Below are 17376 nucleotides of genomic sequence, written 5' to 3'. Positions count from 1 at the left end.
AACTTCTATCTATCAGAGTTAAGCACCAACAGTAGTAGAAGTCAGAAGCATCAATACATATGATTACACATAGTCCATTCAGTTGCTTAAAACCAAACAAACAATCATGCAATCATTCACAGGCTTAGTCATGCATGAATCTAGTAACAAATAGTTAGTAGCATGCAATCCTACTAACATAAATTAGTATCCAATCATTTACATAATTAGTCGTGCACACATAATTAGTTAGTAGTTGATATTAGAATATGCAATGAATACCACTAACAAAGATAAATCTATTTTCACATATACAGGGACCAGGACCGGATGTTATGCCCGATGCTCCAACATGGAACATCAGATCAACACTACTAAACAAAAAAAAAGTTGCCTAAGAAACACTAATACTCCCCTTTTTTCCATAATTTGGCAACAGGTAAAGTCTTCAATCTGCTATATAGAAGTTAGTCATGTATAGGGTAGTATGTTAGCACATACACATACAAAGACATGAGAAAAAATGTAGATCAACATACATTATGCTCAAGCATTATTTAATCTAAACAAAGCAGTCTTTTATGTGTGACAGAGCCCTTACAAACAAAACAAAAAAAACATGCCAAAAAAGGACCACCAATCTAACTTGATAGGATCATAAGTAGTCTTCAATCTTTGAGTCCATTTAGTTCTCAATGTCTTCATCTGAATCAGAATCACCTTCATCCAGATCCGTTAAATCTTTCATAAAAGCCTATACCTTCCTCGTATGCTCAACATTCAGATTCTAGACTAAAATCTTCTTGGTTCCAGTTCCACCAAACGTTTCAACAATTGAAATGTACTTCTTAACTTCTCTAGCATCCTTAGCTTTGTTCAACTATAAATCCACCATATCAATAACCTCCTATGAAGTTTCAATCTCTTGGGCAAGCTTGCTCCCACTAGCTTGATTTTGATTCATGTTGGGAGAAGCTATACCTGATTACAAATTCATGTGTCAAAGTGGTCATAGGGAAGAGAAACTATTTTTCTCTTTTGACACATCTCCCCAACACTAATTTCTATGGACCATCACAATTGCATATCCCTTTTTCAAAGTTGGCTACATCTAATGACTCAAAAATGTTAGATAAAAATATCACGATATCTTGTCCCACATTATACTCCCAGAATAACTTCTTACAACGACTCCTTGTAGTAGAGTGAGCAACTTCATCAAATTATATGTTATTTGTCAAGAGGGTAACATCTATCACCATTGTAACTTATCATGAGGTTTTCCTTGTATGTCACAAGGATTTCCTTCAGCAGTTGTAACATTTCCTTGAATGTCAAAACTTCTTTTGACATCTCCTTTTCAAGACATATCATTTTCTGATAGAACCAGATACGCTTCAGCAGACTCCCTGTAGCTAAGAAAGGCACTTTGAGGGAGATAATCTCTTTTTCATTCAGCCTTCTCTGGATGTTGGACCTCCTAACTAAGGTATTTTCTTCAACATCAAATTCTGATTTAATTATTCTAGTTTCTTCAGGTCGTACATCCCTCTTTTGTAACTCGGTCTTCAACATGTCTGCCACATCTTGGACAATATCTTCCTTATCAACTTTGATGACATCCTTGAGCATTGGTTTACTCCACCCAGTTAAGTGAAACTTCTTCCTTGGGAGTCACTTGAGTAATCCTTCATTTTCTCAAGCTTAATCTTCCCTTGATGAATATATTGCTTTGTCCTGCTTACCATCAGATCCTCACAGTCTCTTATGACGACACAATAAAAAAATTCATTCCAGGAAATGTTCTTATTTATTTCAGCATATACCAAGGAAATAACTTGTTTCTCATTACTTCCAATTATGGATTGATCTTCATCATTCCCATGAGACATATCATCCATAGATTATGTGTTCTTTGAGATCACTCTCGGCTTCTTACTATTAGTAACACAATCCAGAAGAATGTTTTCATTCTTACATATCACTCCATTACTCAGAGTCTTCATATCTTCTAAAGCCTGATAATGATTATTTTTCAGCTATACCATCATCACCCTCAACATGTCCGACACATCATTATCATCATCAGGATCTCTCAAACTTGAATCTAGAGAATCTTCATCATGAAGCATTTTCATAGGCCTAATTCTGAGTGGAACCATATTCATAATCCCCTCAACATCTAGATCAGACTTGTCTAATACATACCCCAGCACACCAACTTCCAATTCATCAAGCACCGTGACATTTTGTTGATTAGTCATACTTTCAGAAATATGAGAAGGAATTCTATCATAACCAAGATTCTCCCTTAGTTGAACTATAGTAGGTTGTTCAAAGTTGGAAGGACCTCCAGCCTGACCATCAACCTTCCTGTCTGTGACACAATCCTTATGAGTTACTTTAGACTCCTGAGACAGATGTTTAACCATATGTTTGGACACCTTGGTAGACCTTTATTCTACAAGCATAAAAACTTTATCAATTTTAAGGTCTTGCACACCCTTGATTTCTTCCTTCTTCCACACAAGAACTTCTTTACCTTTGACACAATATTTAAACTTATTGGTCACACCACTCTTAGAATTGTTGAAGTTCATATTTCTCCTTTGAATAAATAGTTGGTTCACATTGGTATATAAGTCTTCTCTTAGTGGAACCTCTTTCTAACCGGGATCACCTACTTTTCATGAGTCCTTGATTCTTTCTTTTGCTTGATTGCCATTAGTTGTCTTATCTTTAGACATGTGCATGGTACCCTCACTATTACCATACCATTTTTTCCTTGAGGAACCTACGTGTTCTATATGAATTATGGAGTTGGTTGATGCAACATTACATCTCCACTTCTTCTTTGCATGGTCTACCTTTCATCCTCTGATCTTTAACTTAAGACATTCGAAACAATAGGGCTTTGTATGTCTATATTTTACATAGTGCTGAAAAATCAGAGGTTGTTTCTTGCTTTTTCTATGAGGAATCCCACGTGTTGAGCACAATGTTGAGACATGTGATCCAACTTCATAACTTTAGTCTTCTTTTCAGAAAAACTAACCTTCTTTGAGGCAATCGTCATCTCTTTCATATATTCAACCTCTATCATTCCATCAAGCAAGTTTGAACCTATTTTCAAATTTCTTTCAGTTTGAATCAAGTTTCCTAGACTGGAGTTTAGTGATGACACCTATTTTTCTAAAATTGTGATGGTATAAGCATACTCTTCTGATTTCTTTTGACATGTGTCTATGGTTTTCTTCAGTTTGTCTCAAGATAAGTGTGATTCTTCCCACTTGGTGAATACATGATTGTATGTTTCCAAAAGATCTTCTCTAGTCAGTTATTCAGAGTTGAACTCATCTTTAGATTCATCTTTTTTAGAATATGTCATCACAATGTTTGCAATTTCCCCTTCACATTCACTTTCAGAATCAGACCAAATGGTGGTTAATCCTTTTTCCCGTTTCCTTAAAAAGTTAGGGCATTCTGTTCTAATGTGTCCATATCCTCCATATTCAAAGCATCGAGTATCCTTCCACTATTGGGTTCTTCTTCATTCATATCTTGGTCCAGGGGAATGATGTTGGATCTGTTGTCTGGAACAATTGTCCTCCATTTCTCGTCCAAATATAACAAGGTATTGTTGAATTCTTTCCCAAGAAGAGCTATATCATATGCCAAGCGTTCTTCTTTGTCACCTTGAATTCCAACTTCCTTAGTGTTGGAATACACGACATAAAACCTAACACTCTAGGATCTTCAGTGGGAGTGATTAATTTCCAATGTAGGTTTGAGCTCCTTATATAGCAAAGTAACTCTGGGCTTTTTTTCATGGATTTGAGATTGATTTTCGTCAAAAATATTTGCATAATCTGTTGAATATTTTATTTGCTCCTTGAATATCTCCAACAAAAAGATATGATTTTGTTTGTTACAAATTCAAAGTTAAATCTCTTTTAAATCTGATTTGATCTTCACAATTGTCTAACAAATCATATAATGATATTGCTAAACCAATAATAATAAAACATAATTGAATCTTCTCAAAAGATTATGTTAAAACGTAGCAATCTAGAGCCTGTTGCACAAGGCCCAAATGTCATACCAACATGTTGAAGTATCGCTTTCAACATGTGTCCCTTTTACAGCTTTAGCAAGCTAGATCAATCTTGAATACTTGGATACTTCTCCAAATCATTGTTTTGCTACATGCATCAAATCCAAATGGTCAATCCAATAGAAACTACACATTGTACTTTAGTTCATGATCAAATCCTTTTGATTTCCATAACATCCAATGCTTGTGCATACTAGTTCATTGTCTTGGAGGTTTCTTGAATCTTGAAAACTTTTCAATCTTTGAAAATCATTTGCCTTCATCCAAAATATACTCCAAGTTGAGCTTGTCTTCTTAATTATACCATACCACAAAATGAAAGAGGATCTCAAGTATTTTATGTGACAAAATTATTACTCAAACTTAAGGTAAAATTCTTTCGGAAAAATCTAAAATTAATGATGTTGTATTAGATAAAATATTGAATTTGTAGAGAACCTACACGAAAATAAATAAGGTATATTAAAGATGCAGGTGTTGCGTTGAATATGTGGTAAATATAGATGAGATAAAATTAGAAATGACAATATTAAAGAGAGAGTTGAGATAACACTTATATTAAAGAGGAAGTTGAACATGTATAGAGAAGAAATATGGATTTTATAAAAGAAATACATCAATTGGAAGTTTGTCAAACCACTCACTATTAAGAATATTTCAAGACTAATTGAAGAGTTAGATAGAAATGTGATTTTCAATTGATAATTATGATATAGTTTGATCCATCTAATATATTCCAGTTAGTTAAAAAAACTTGATTGTTGTTGTTGTAAATAAAAAATTTAGACCAAAAACTAGAAAGATCATTATTAATTAATACCAAAAAAAAATATTGTTGTTGATTGAATTTATGAGCTACATAATACCAAAAACAATTTAAGCAAAAATCTCAAGATAAAAATAAATATTATTGTGTAAAAAATATTTAATTTTTTGTTTCTTATATTTTGTCTTCACTCGAGATAATCCTATTTGAGTCATGTCGAATATCAAATATGAATTGTTTTCTATTAAAATTAGATTTGAACGGGCCAAGTTAAGTTGAATTTACCTCTATACGCTTAAATGTCGTTGTTGCTATTCAAAGAGGTTGGTCATAATTTTTCTCTTTGGTTTCTAGTATAATCGAGAGAATAGATAGTATAATTAAAAAAAATACACTTGACATATGACGTGTCTATGGTTGCCATCTCGATTATTCGTTATCTGAGGTAAAAATTTTATCATAAAATATATTATTTATCTAATGATATATATATATATATATATATATATATATATATATATATATATATATATATATATATATAAAATTTAAAGTATGAGTCAAATTATATTAAGTTTAAGTTTTATTCATTTCGTTTATAAATCAAATGCAATGGATTAATTGTCAAGTCAAATTTCAAACAATATTTGAGTTGATTTGAATTATATATGAAAATAATATAAATATTATTCTCTTTTATTTGTAAAAATATTTTATCTAGAAAATATGTCTTTTAATTTTTAGCACTATTAATTAGTCACATTTTACTATTATTTTTACTTCACTCTCAATTCAACACAAATTTTACAATTATCTTAGAAATGAATGTTTAAAAAAAATTCAATAAAAGTATTATTATTATTTTTAAATTAAATTACGGTTTTGATCCCCCTATTTTATCTGATTCACCAAATTAATTCATCTATTTTAAAATTAATCAATTTTGATCTCCTTTTTTCACTTTTTTTAATCGAAAATCGATAAAATATTCATTTTTTAACTTATATATTTATTGATAAAATTCTACAATATATTTATATACGATAATTTATTATATTCGATAAGAAACTTGTCTTTTAAAAAATGAAAACATCGTTAATTTTAAGTAAAAAAACATGAGAGGAGATCAAAATTAGTTAAATTTAAAATAAGAGAATCAATTTCATAAATAAGGCAAATGAGCGGGATATGTGATTAAATATTTTATTTATGAATATTATTTTGTTAATATATAAATTGACCAATTATATCATTTACTTTATACAATTTCCATTACAAAAAAATACTTTTATACAAATTAAATACATTATTTATTTAGTAAATTATTAAAAATTATCTTATAATAAGGAATCAAAGGAAGGCAGTATTTTAAAACAATGAATGCATATAAATAAATAGAATTAATGGATTGTTTAACAAAATAAATATTAAAAGATATGAAAAGGAAAATTCCTTTGACGTGAAAATAGATTCAACATTAAAATGGATAACAACAACATTATTTTATTTCCAAATTAACAAAATAATTAAATAAGTAATAAATAAATAATCAAACTAACATTAAATAGCTCTCTGATTCTCTTCTACTATCTCTATCAATTTTTTCTCTTTCTCTCTGTCATTCTTTTTCTCTTTCTCTGCAGTTTTTGAAATAATGGTGAAACAATCGTTAGCTCGCACAACCGTTGGAATCATAGGTTGGTGTTTCATTTTCACCAGAATGTTTCTAATGTTATATTAATTTATGCATGACTATTATATATTAAATAAAATAACATGTATAACAAATTTGGTTCCATTTGAGTTTTTGAGTTTTTATTATGTTTTTTATTTTGTGTATGCAGGGAATGTCATCTCTTTTGGCTTGTTTTTCTCACCAGCGTAATTCCTTTTTCAGTTTACTCTATTATTCATGTTTATTTTGGTTATATGATTTTGCATTATTTGATAATATATACTCTATATCTATCCTTAACATAATCTTCCAAACCCATTTTATTTTTAAAAAATTGGAGAATGCAATTTTGATATTATTTAGATATTATATTTTTGAACTTTGTCTTTGAAATCAAAAAGTTCAAACCACTTAAACACCTTATGGATTATTTCATTTTTTTTAGTTTTTTTCTTCAGTAGCATGTCTACTGTATCCTAATCTAACGATAATCACTACCAAACTAACTAACTGTCCATTTCATTTTTCTTTGCATGGGTGAGTTGTATTTTCATCAATAAAATTAAACAGATGTACTTAAGAGATTAGTGAGCTTAAATTAAGATTGAATTATTCTTAAGTTAGATTTTGTAAAAATTAATCATGTTTCAACCGTAAATATAAGTCTAAAATTTAATATTTATCTATCTATCGATAATTGGTTTAGTGGTGATTGACGATTAATTTGATCGAGAAAGTTACAGTTGGTTATTCAGTAGATCAGATACTGAAATGAAAATAAAAATGCTGATAGTGAAAATAAAAGGGATATTAATATTTATCCGATGCTTTATCTTATATCCTTTAAAAGAAGGTTTTAAAGTTGATCATAATATAGGACTCATATGATATTATTTTTAAAAGCGATATGTTGTGAATTCGCACTTGCATCAATGCAATTGAATATCTTTTCAACAATCAATGAAGTTGGATTATCGAAACTATAAAATCAATTTTAGCTTATGAAACACTAACATTGAAAATATGACATTGACATATTGATATTGATATTAATTTTAAAAAAATAATTAATTAAACATAAACATAAATATCAGTGGTGATTTCGAACACCAACATTGATATATATTTTTTTTATGATGTTAGTACTATATAGATTTTATCACAAATTAAAAAGTTGAATTACAATAGGTTAAATAAATCGGAAAATAAAAGTGTTCTTTTAATTCAACAAATATGTAATACAATTCATTTGGCAAATACACTAAATTTGTTATTTTGGATGCAATTTCGACCTAGTGATTCACCATCTGACTATTTGATCCAAAAAAAAAAGCTAGTCAACAAAATATTTAAAAAGGGATATATTATTCATTTAAAATATAAATGTATTTTATAACTTAAATATGTATAATATTTTATTTTAAATTATTTATTAATTAAATTGTTTATTTTGCAGTCCAACTTTCTATGGAATTATAAAGAAGAAGTCAGTAGAAGAGTTCAAGCCAGATCCATACTTAGCAACATTGTTGAATTGTGCATTTTGGGTATTTTATGGCATGCCTTTTGTGCATCCAAATAGCACTTTAGTTTATACCATCAATGGTATTGGAATTGTATTTGAGATAGTCTATCTTACCATATTTTACGTCTATTCTACTAACAAAGGAAGGGTAAGTGTTACTTTTTTTTATCCATTCATTATATTCCTTCTGATTCTATTTATAAAAAAATTGTTTTTTTAATTCATTCAACTAGTTTATATTTTGTCTAAATATATTATTTATTTAATAAATTTAGAAAACAATTTTTTTCTTTATAAATAGAATCGGAGTAGAATCATTGTTTGGTGATTTCTATTATGTAGCTCATCATTTTTATTTTTAATAATTTCAGAAAAAACTAGTGCTTTTTCTTTTTATTGAGGCTATTTTCTTTGTCGCCATTGTTCTTATAACAATGTTGGCACTTCATGGCACTACAAAAAGATCCTTAATTGTTGGTGTTATATGTGATATCTTCAACATTATGATGTATGTCTCTCCTCTTACAATCATGGTGAGTCTTATTTAATAGATATTGTAAAATTTAACTTGTCGCCATATATATACTTCAATTATATTAATGATCTTTTGGTCTTGTAAAAAACAGGCAAAAGTTATAAAAACTAAGAGTGTGAAATATATGCCATTTTGGCTCTCTGTAGCTAACTTTCTCAATGGTTTGTGTTGGACAACATATGCTCTTCTTCACCCCTTTGATATTTATGTCTTGGTAATTAATCTATTAATTACTTGTTTATTATTTATCTTTGTTTTTTGTATTAATAATATTATTTTAGCTTCAAGTATATTAAAGAAAATGTAGTTACATATTTGTGCTTTGTTCTTGTAGATAAGCAATAGTGTTGGAGTAGTTTCTGGACTTGTTCAGCTCATTCTATATGCTTGTTATTGTTCTTGCAAAGGTGAAAACAATGAAGAAGATGATTTTGAGATGAAACCAACTAGAATTCATGAAATCTCCATTAGTGAAAGAGTTAGAGGAGGAGGATGAATCCTAATTAACATCATAGCTTTCTTAATTCCTTATGTCCTTCTGTATTTTAATATTTTGTCATGCACTTTATTAGTGTTGAACACGTGAGAAATATATCTATATAAAATTAATTAATAATTGGAAAGTATTGATTAATTTTTATTATAATTTGTAACAATGAGAAAGGAAAAAAAAATAGTATATAATGGTTTGAGAATAATGGTCTTCATGATGTGGTTATAAATATGAAGTATGAGTATTTATGATGATCGTGTCACTCTTGAAGATTTTTAAACAACTCTCTTATTAAGTAATATGTAGAGATAGAAAATCAAAGGTGGTTTGTCATGCCCTCCCAAGGGGGAGTTTTCTCAAGATATCTTGAGATTTTAGAGGTAAAAGTTTTGGTAGAAGTTTAATCGGAAAACTCCAATGAAATTGTCTAGCAAGTAGTTATTTTACTGTTCAGTGAATATTATTTTATGACTATCATATTTTTGAGTTTAGTTACATTTTCCTTTAGCAAGATTAACATGCAAAACTTGAAATATTTAACCAAGTGGTGCAATGTTGAAGAAAAAAAGGCTGACAAAGCAAAAATCCAAGTCCAAATGCATGCCAAGATCCAAAAAGTGTAAGGAGGCAAAAAAGGATTTCTAATTGATTAACCCTAAAGAGTTAATCGGTTAGGGGCAATTGAAATTTAGGTTGTGTGTCTCTGAATTGACTAACCCTAAGATTATAATCGATTACATTCTCTTTTTTCTCCCATATCTTTAGTATTCTAAAAGAGATCAATAAAGACCAAGCTTATTTTTCCTCCAAATTCCAATCAAATCAAATCCCATGCATATAAGCCCTAAATAATCATATTTTCATTAAGACATATTCGATTATATGCCTTTAGATAATCGATTAGTGAGCTCAATTTGGAAGGGTTTGCAATTTTATCTCTTCTAAAAAAATCAAAATGATTTTAGATGATTTTCCTTGCCAAAATAGGCTGTAAAAATACTATTTAAAGGTACACACAATCATAACCCTTTATGTTGACTTAAAACTTAAGTGTAACAACATGTTGACTTTATTTTGATATTGACAATGCTCTTAAAAGGAGTATTCATCACTCTTGATGTTCAAGGATATGTTTACTCAAGTGATTATACTTAATGTGTTTGCTTAAGTGATGGTGCTTGACAATTTTTTTATCAAGTGATTGTGCATGATATCTTACTCAAGTGATGGTGTTTGATGTGTTTGCTCAAGTAATGGTGCTTGACAACCTATTTATCAAGTGATTGTGCTTGGTAGGTTACTCAAGAGACGGTGTTTGGTCAAGATCAAGCATGAGTATCATTATTATACTTGGAGATAAAGTTATTTGTGCCTATCTGCTGAGATATCACCTTATGTCAAGTGAAGTTCGATGAAGTCAGCAAAAATATTTGATCAAGTAGGTTGGGTGATGATTGAGTTTATTATGGAGACTAATCTCAAGTCTCATTAGAATTAGATTCAAGATGATGATAATAACATGGAGATATCTCCAACTTCCTCAAGAAGACTCAAGGTTATTGTGTGGTACTAAAGCCAAATTTAATGATGCCAAGACTTAAAGTTTCAGAGTATGAAAGAGAGAAATTGTAAAAACTCACATGGCTCTGTCTATTTGAGTGATCAATGTCTTGTTAAAACACAAAGGTATTTTAGGAAACATTATGGCTAACTAACCAAATTTTATTTTGGGGCCTACCTAGTTTATTAGAAGACAATTTGGTTGATTAGGAGAATTGTTACAATTGTCTAATCAATTATATTTTTGACCTATTTGATTACATGATGCCTAATCATGTCCATAGTTGATTAGGACAATCTTTTAATGATTGGCAGTGCCTCTCTATCAAAACCTTCCATTTTGGACATCAATGATCGATTATTTGAGGTGGTTAATTGATTAACATAATAGATTAGATGAATTAAAAAGTCCATGGTTGTTTCCAAATTTACACCACGCCTTGGCCAGAAAATAGAGTTTTTCTATCTTTTTTTCCCATCCAAAAAACGTAAAAAATACCACTTTTCACTTTACTCATATCCTATCTAAATCTTTTATATTTTATCAAATATTTTAACCAAGGTGCTTTAAGAGGGCTCTTGAGTCTAGTGAAAAAATTTCTCTGCGTGAGGGGAAAATTCTAAATTTAGCAAGAGTATTTTTTTCTCTTGAGTAAATAGTTCTTCCTTAGGAAATGATTATTTAGATTGAGAGTTAAACCATTTAAAAGCTCTTGTTTGTATTTGGGGGATTAGTCTTAGTCTCCATTTAGTTTGTGAGCTCCATCATTGAACAAAAATCTCTCTTTTAGTTTATGAAGATGAGTCAGTAAAAATTTCTACAACGACTCTTGAGCTCATCCCGATTAAAATCTCTATCAGTTAGAGATCAGTCTAGTTTAAAATCTCACTTGGTACCTGAGTTCAACCCAAATAAAAAACTCAGTAGGTTCATGATTATCTTGGTATAAATCTCGGCTCAGTTTGGAGGATAACCAACTTAAAACTCTATCTTGATTTGTGGTTAGCCTATGTATAAAACTGTGGTTCAGTTTGGAGGATAGCCAACTTAAAACTCTGTATTGGTTCGAGATCATTCTGTGAAAAATATTTGTTTGACTTAGACACTAACCGCCAATACCTTTGTTTGCTATTTGGATTTGAGACTAAACGCTTCAACTCACTGTCCACTGTTTGGTTAGAAGTTAACCTGAAACTTTAGTTCCTTGTATAATGGAGTCCGTGGGCATAACCTTCTAAAACCTCTCAAGTAATATGGATACTATTAAGATTAATTATTAGGGAGAGGAGTAGGTAACTTCATTATAACGAACCTCTATAATTATCCAGTGTCATTTCACTTTCCTTATCTCTTCACTTCCAAGTTATTTACTTTGAATTTCAACTACATTTTCATCTATTTTCATAAAATATTTTTAAACTCTGATTTATCTAATAATTTTATTTTAAACCGACGGTTTTCAAACCTCCAAAATTTACCCCCGCCTCCTCTTTGTGTATGGAGTCAAATTTCCAACATTTGGCATCAAAATCTAACTCTTGTTTAAATATTTATCGTCTCAAAAGGAATATGACTTCCAACAATGTTTTTAACAAGAGGGCTTTCCAAAACATACATCCACTTTTTAATGGTAGTAGGATTGAATTATGAAAAGCTATATTTAAAATATTCATTCAAAATTTTGATATTGAATTGTGGGGAAAATGATCAATAGGCCATTTATCCCTACTCACTACATTAATTATGAAGTAGAAGATAAACTAGATATTCTTTAGACCGTAGAAAAAAAGAGAAAATTTGAAATTGATTTTAAAACAAAAAACTTTTTAGTTAGGCCTCTAAATGAAAATCAATTTCTTTATGTTCTAAATTGTAATTATGCCAAATAAATGTGGGACATTCTTGAAATGATATATGGAGCTTCTCCAAGTATCGAACAAGAGGGAACGAACACATAAGACGAAGAAGATGAATGTAAATGTTTTTTTCACAAATGTTTTTCACTCTTTAGAATTTTTGGAAGCCATGTTAGAACATTTGTTACTAATAAATATCTAATAATTAAGAATTGGAATTAGAAACCCGATCCAATCCTTAAATTGAGAGATGAAAATATTTACGATTTTCAGGAAAATCCAAGAAGGAAGAAATCATCGAGAAATTGAATGAGTCAATTAAACTGTTAAAGGATGAAGTCTCGGTGGTTGAATGAACCTTGAAAGATTCAATGCCCAATGGGGAAGCTTCATCAAGAAGAGAACATGAAGAAAAAAAAGTTTCATCTAGTTGAGTCTTCGAAAGAAGAAAGGAGAAATAAGTCTCAATGAGAAATATATTCAAAGACTCAACATTAACGAGAAATCTCGAAGAATCAACCTCTGGTGGAGTCTTTGAAGAATTTTCTTCAAATGAATAAGAACAACATTTTTGCTTGAAAGTTTCTCACGAGGAAGATACATGTGAGATAACAAAGTTATCATACAAATAAGTGTTTAATTTAAACACAAAGTTAATCAAGGAAAATGGTAAGATCATAAAGTGTAACATAAATCTTAAAGATGACTCAGGAGAAGATGAAGGCATCGTAGAGCAAACAAAAGAGTTACCATGACAAGCTAAGGAAGGCAGTTGAGTTCTAAGAGGGCGATCATGTGTTCTTGATAGTCACTTTGGTGACTGGTGTTGGTCGTGTGCTGAAGTCTCAAAAGCTCATGCCTCATTTTATTGATCTGTATCATATCCTGCAGATAGTATGATAAATGTCCTACATAGTTGCCTTATCACCATCTCTTCCAAATATTCATAATGTATTTCATGTGTCTCAACTTCAGAAGTATATTCCTTATCATTCTTATGTGATCCAGTTCGATGATGTGCAAGTAAGAGAGAACTTAATTATTGAGGCACCACCCTTGCAGATTAAGGATTGAAAAGTGAAACACATGGAGGTAAATAAGTTTATTTGGTTAAGGTAATGTAGGGAGAACCTGTTGGAGGAAGCATAATGTGGGAGCTAGAGAGTCGGATGAGAGAGTCTTATCTGGATTTGTTTCCTTCAGATAATTTTTTTGGGGAAAATTCTTTAAGTGGGGGAGAGTTGTAACATCTCAGTTTTAACTACCTGATTTTATTTGAGTTTTGGTGTGTTTTTGAATTGTTTATTTATTTTATTTAATTAATTGAAATAATAGAGAAAATAAAGAATAAGTGGTCGAAGAGAAAATAAAAATTGATGGAAACTAGGGAGGTGGATTGAATTAATAAGAAATAAGGGAAATTAGTAGAGTTATGGAAAACTAAAAAAAAAGTTTTATTTAAGTTAGGGGAATGAGAGAAAACTAGTCAGTACGTGAAATTGAGAGAAAAACACCAAGATAGAAGAGAAAAACCTTAGCAGAGCAAAAGCGAATAGAGGGATTTTGCATCATAAAGATCCAAACTTTTTCACAAATTTGAGGTAAGGGGGTATTATTCTTGATAAGGATGCTTAATCTTGTAGGGTAAGGGGGATCCTTACCCCTTTTCTTCTTCCCTTTCTCCTTTGTCCTCCATTGTTGAGGGTTTGCAAATTGTGTGAGGTTTGTGCAGAACCTCCACAATTGGATTGATCTATGATTAATTTAATTGCGTTAATCATGCTAAGTGTTTTTTATGTGAATTTATGTGATTGGATGCCATGAGAATATTTGAGATAATGATGTTCATATGTTGATGTTATGTATTGATGAAAAGCATGATGAATTGATGTGATGATGATGATTTTTATGTTATGTAATGTTGATTACTATATGATTCATGTACCTTAAGTTATGATATGTTTTGGGATCGTTCAAAGTTAAAATTTGGGGTTTGGGTCTGATGTGGGGTTGGAAAATAAGAGAAATCGCACAAACTTGCAAAATAGAACTTTGGGTTTGGGGAGCTGCTACGAGTCGTAGCAGCTGTTCTGGACGGTCGTAGCAACACTCTAGTTTTGGTACCAGAGGCGTGTTAGATAGGGGTTTTTCTTGGGGAGTGCTACGGGTCGTGTTAGCCAACACAAATGGCTAGTAGATCCCTAGTTTTTGTGCCAAGCACATTATTTTTATTCGGAACTTGAGTTTTGTGATTCTGTTTGAGACACGGTTTGAAGCGTCCAGAAACTGATGTGTAGTACTACCTCATAGTAATTCCTTTGAAGTTTCATGTATGTATGAGGATAAGAATCAAAAGTTATAAATGCATAAAGTAAGTTGTTTTATTCGATTGATGGTAAAATGGTTCGTTACTTTTCTGACTGTCTATGAGTGTGGTGAGTTGAGTTGTTATGTTAGGTTTGTTGGAACAAATGATTAATGTTTTGTGTAGATCTGATTTTTTCAAAATCGAGTAGGTGAGAATTGGTGGTTATTCACATAATTAATTATTCTGCTATCATTATATATATATATATATATATATATATATATATATATATATATATATATATATGTATATATATATATATATATATATATATATATATATATATATATATATATATATATATATATATATATATATATATATATATATATATATATATATATATATGAATTATGTTAAGAAGTGTGGTTTAGAGAGGAACTACGATGGTGGCCTGATATTGGCGGTGTTTACAGTTTGAAGAGGAACCAATAATGATTATTACATATGTATTTTTGTTGTTGCATTTCTTGCATCGTGCATTGTCAGAGATAGGTGTACTAACTTCGGCCCATAGACGAGTCATTGGTTTAAAAGAGGGGATCAATGGCGAGTCTAGGTTCGAAGAGGAACCATCGGTGAGTGGATGAAATCAATATTATAAATTTGATGTCCAAAATTGATACCACATGCATATTGAAATAGAGAAGAATAATACATTGCATTCATTCTTACATATGTTAATGATTAATGTTGTGTTGGTTATTATTGTATATGGTGATTTTTGTGGGTGAATATTATGAATGCTTATTTATGTTGATTGTACTACCCTCGATTATTTTTACCCAGTTAAATTATTTGAATGAATTGTCACCCATGTTTGTTTTCCCGTGTTATTTTTACGCTTGTGATGCATATACTCAGGTAGGGACTAGGAAGCCTCAGCGATTGATTTCCTTGTAAGAGGGCGTTAGTGGCCTTCTTCGCATTTTAATGTTTGTGTTAGTGTTGTTTAGAATTTACAAGTGTTGCTCTGAATATTGTAACAATGGATGGGATTGTCGTTAATGTTTATTTTGAGATTTGTTTAATTTTTAAAACCTTATGGTTATTTGAAGTTATTTTATGAGTTTTCAAGGATTAACTTAATTATGCTGAGTTTTAATAAACGACTTTCGTTGTTTTATTAAATGGTTGAGAAATGATGTTTTATGTAGAAAATTGTGACACTCTTGTAGTGTATTATTTTAATTATAATTTCCGCATGTTTTATGAGTAAAGTGTCGAGGTTGTTTAAGGTGTTACGTTTTCCCTCACGATTAATGTGTGAAGCAAAGAAAGAGAGGGAGCATATCATTACCAAACAATTATGCCACCTATGTCTCAAGGCTCAGGGGACAATTTTATCATTTTTAAGAGTTGTTAAAACCAAGGAGGAGTCGGTTTCTAGCCACTACTTTTTCCAACCCCTATGATAAGCAAATTCAATGGGTCTAATGATGCCTCACAATTCAGCATGAAAGGAAAAGTTGCAATCCTTTACCACAAGCAGAGGAATCAACAACACAAGAACCATTCGTGTTACACTTTATCCATCCAAAGAAGACGACTTCCACAAGACCTCAGTGATTTTGGGAGCAATAGGGGGTAGATCTTTATGTTAAAGCTCTTGATGATAGTGAATTCATGTATAGAATAACTGCATGATTTGTTCGAATGACTTGTGATGAAATTGACCTCAGCAACTATGTAGTTGATTGCATAATTCCAGCTTTGTAAATGATTGTTGAATTGGGCTTGATTCTTAGTATGACATATGCAGTTGATAGAAGAAAAAATATAGGATTGAATAACAAGCTTGCATTGGGGGTTCCAAGTGAAGTCACAAATCTCTAAGATATCTAAGATGTTGGAGTGTAACATATTCGTGCCAATGATAGAAAAACGCCAACGCTATATTTTCGTAGCAAATGGGCAATGAAAGAAGAGATGACCATAAGACTCTTGCTCCAACTTATAAATGGTGCACATAGAAATAAGTGAGAAACCTCTTTTCACAAGATTTTCGTTTGTTGCCATTTTGTTGTGGATCAGTCTCTAGACGGTGAAAGCCTTCGCAGGGGGAATATTATGGTTCCATGTATTCTTGCTCTAAGCTATATTAGGATTATTGTTAGCAATGAAGTTGTAAGCCTCTTTAGCATTTAGAGAACCCGTTGTGGAGTGAGAACAAACTCTGTAGTCAGGTACATGCTCAAGAGGAAGAGTAAGAAGATTCACATGCACTATGAGCTTAGGAATGATGTTAAGACTGTCAGATGGGAAGCAAAAATAAGCATTTGTAATGTACTCAGAAACATGAACATCGTGGTTTGGGATGCTAGTGTTGTGAAAAAGCTCCACTAAAGGAGGCTCACACTTAAGGTCATGCCAAATTTTAGTATCTGCCTTATTTCTAATTTTCTGGCAAGCAGATCCCTGATGTCGAACACGATGTCACGACCTTAGGGTTTTCACATTATCACACAACAAACAATAACAGGATAAATAAAACAGAAAATAAC

General features: G+C 30.9%; 1 protein-coding gene across 1 annotated transcript; it reads left to right on the top strand.

Annotated features, from left to right (window-relative positions):
• The first annotated feature begins 6408 nt into the window (after positions 1-6408).
• LOC127115485 (bidirectional sugar transporter SWEET6b) lies at positions 6409-9234 on the top strand. The gene is made up of 6 exons (XM_051047023.1): positions 6409-6556; positions 6704-6740; positions 7991-8207; positions 8431-8592; positions 8686-8808; positions 8929-9234. The coding sequence occupies exons 1-6, from the start codon at positions 6514-6516 to the stop codon at positions 9088-9090; spliced, it is 744 nt and encodes a 247-aa protein (XP_050902980.1). The 5' UTR covers positions 6409-6513; the 3' UTR covers positions 9091-9234.
• The last annotated feature ends 8142 nt before the right edge of the window (positions 9235-17376 follow it).

The sequence above is a fragment of the Lathyrus oleraceus genome, chromosome 1 (genome assembly GCF_024323335.1).
Source record: "Lathyrus oleraceus cultivar Zhongwan6 chromosome 1, CAAS_Psat_ZW6_1.0, whole genome shotgun sequence".
Taxonomy (NCBI): domain Eukaryota; kingdom Viridiplantae; phylum Streptophyta; class Magnoliopsida; order Fabales; family Fabaceae; genus Lathyrus; species Lathyrus oleraceus.
Note: the sequence above shows the minus strand (reverse complement) of the source record. Positions and strands in the feature narration are given on the sequence as shown.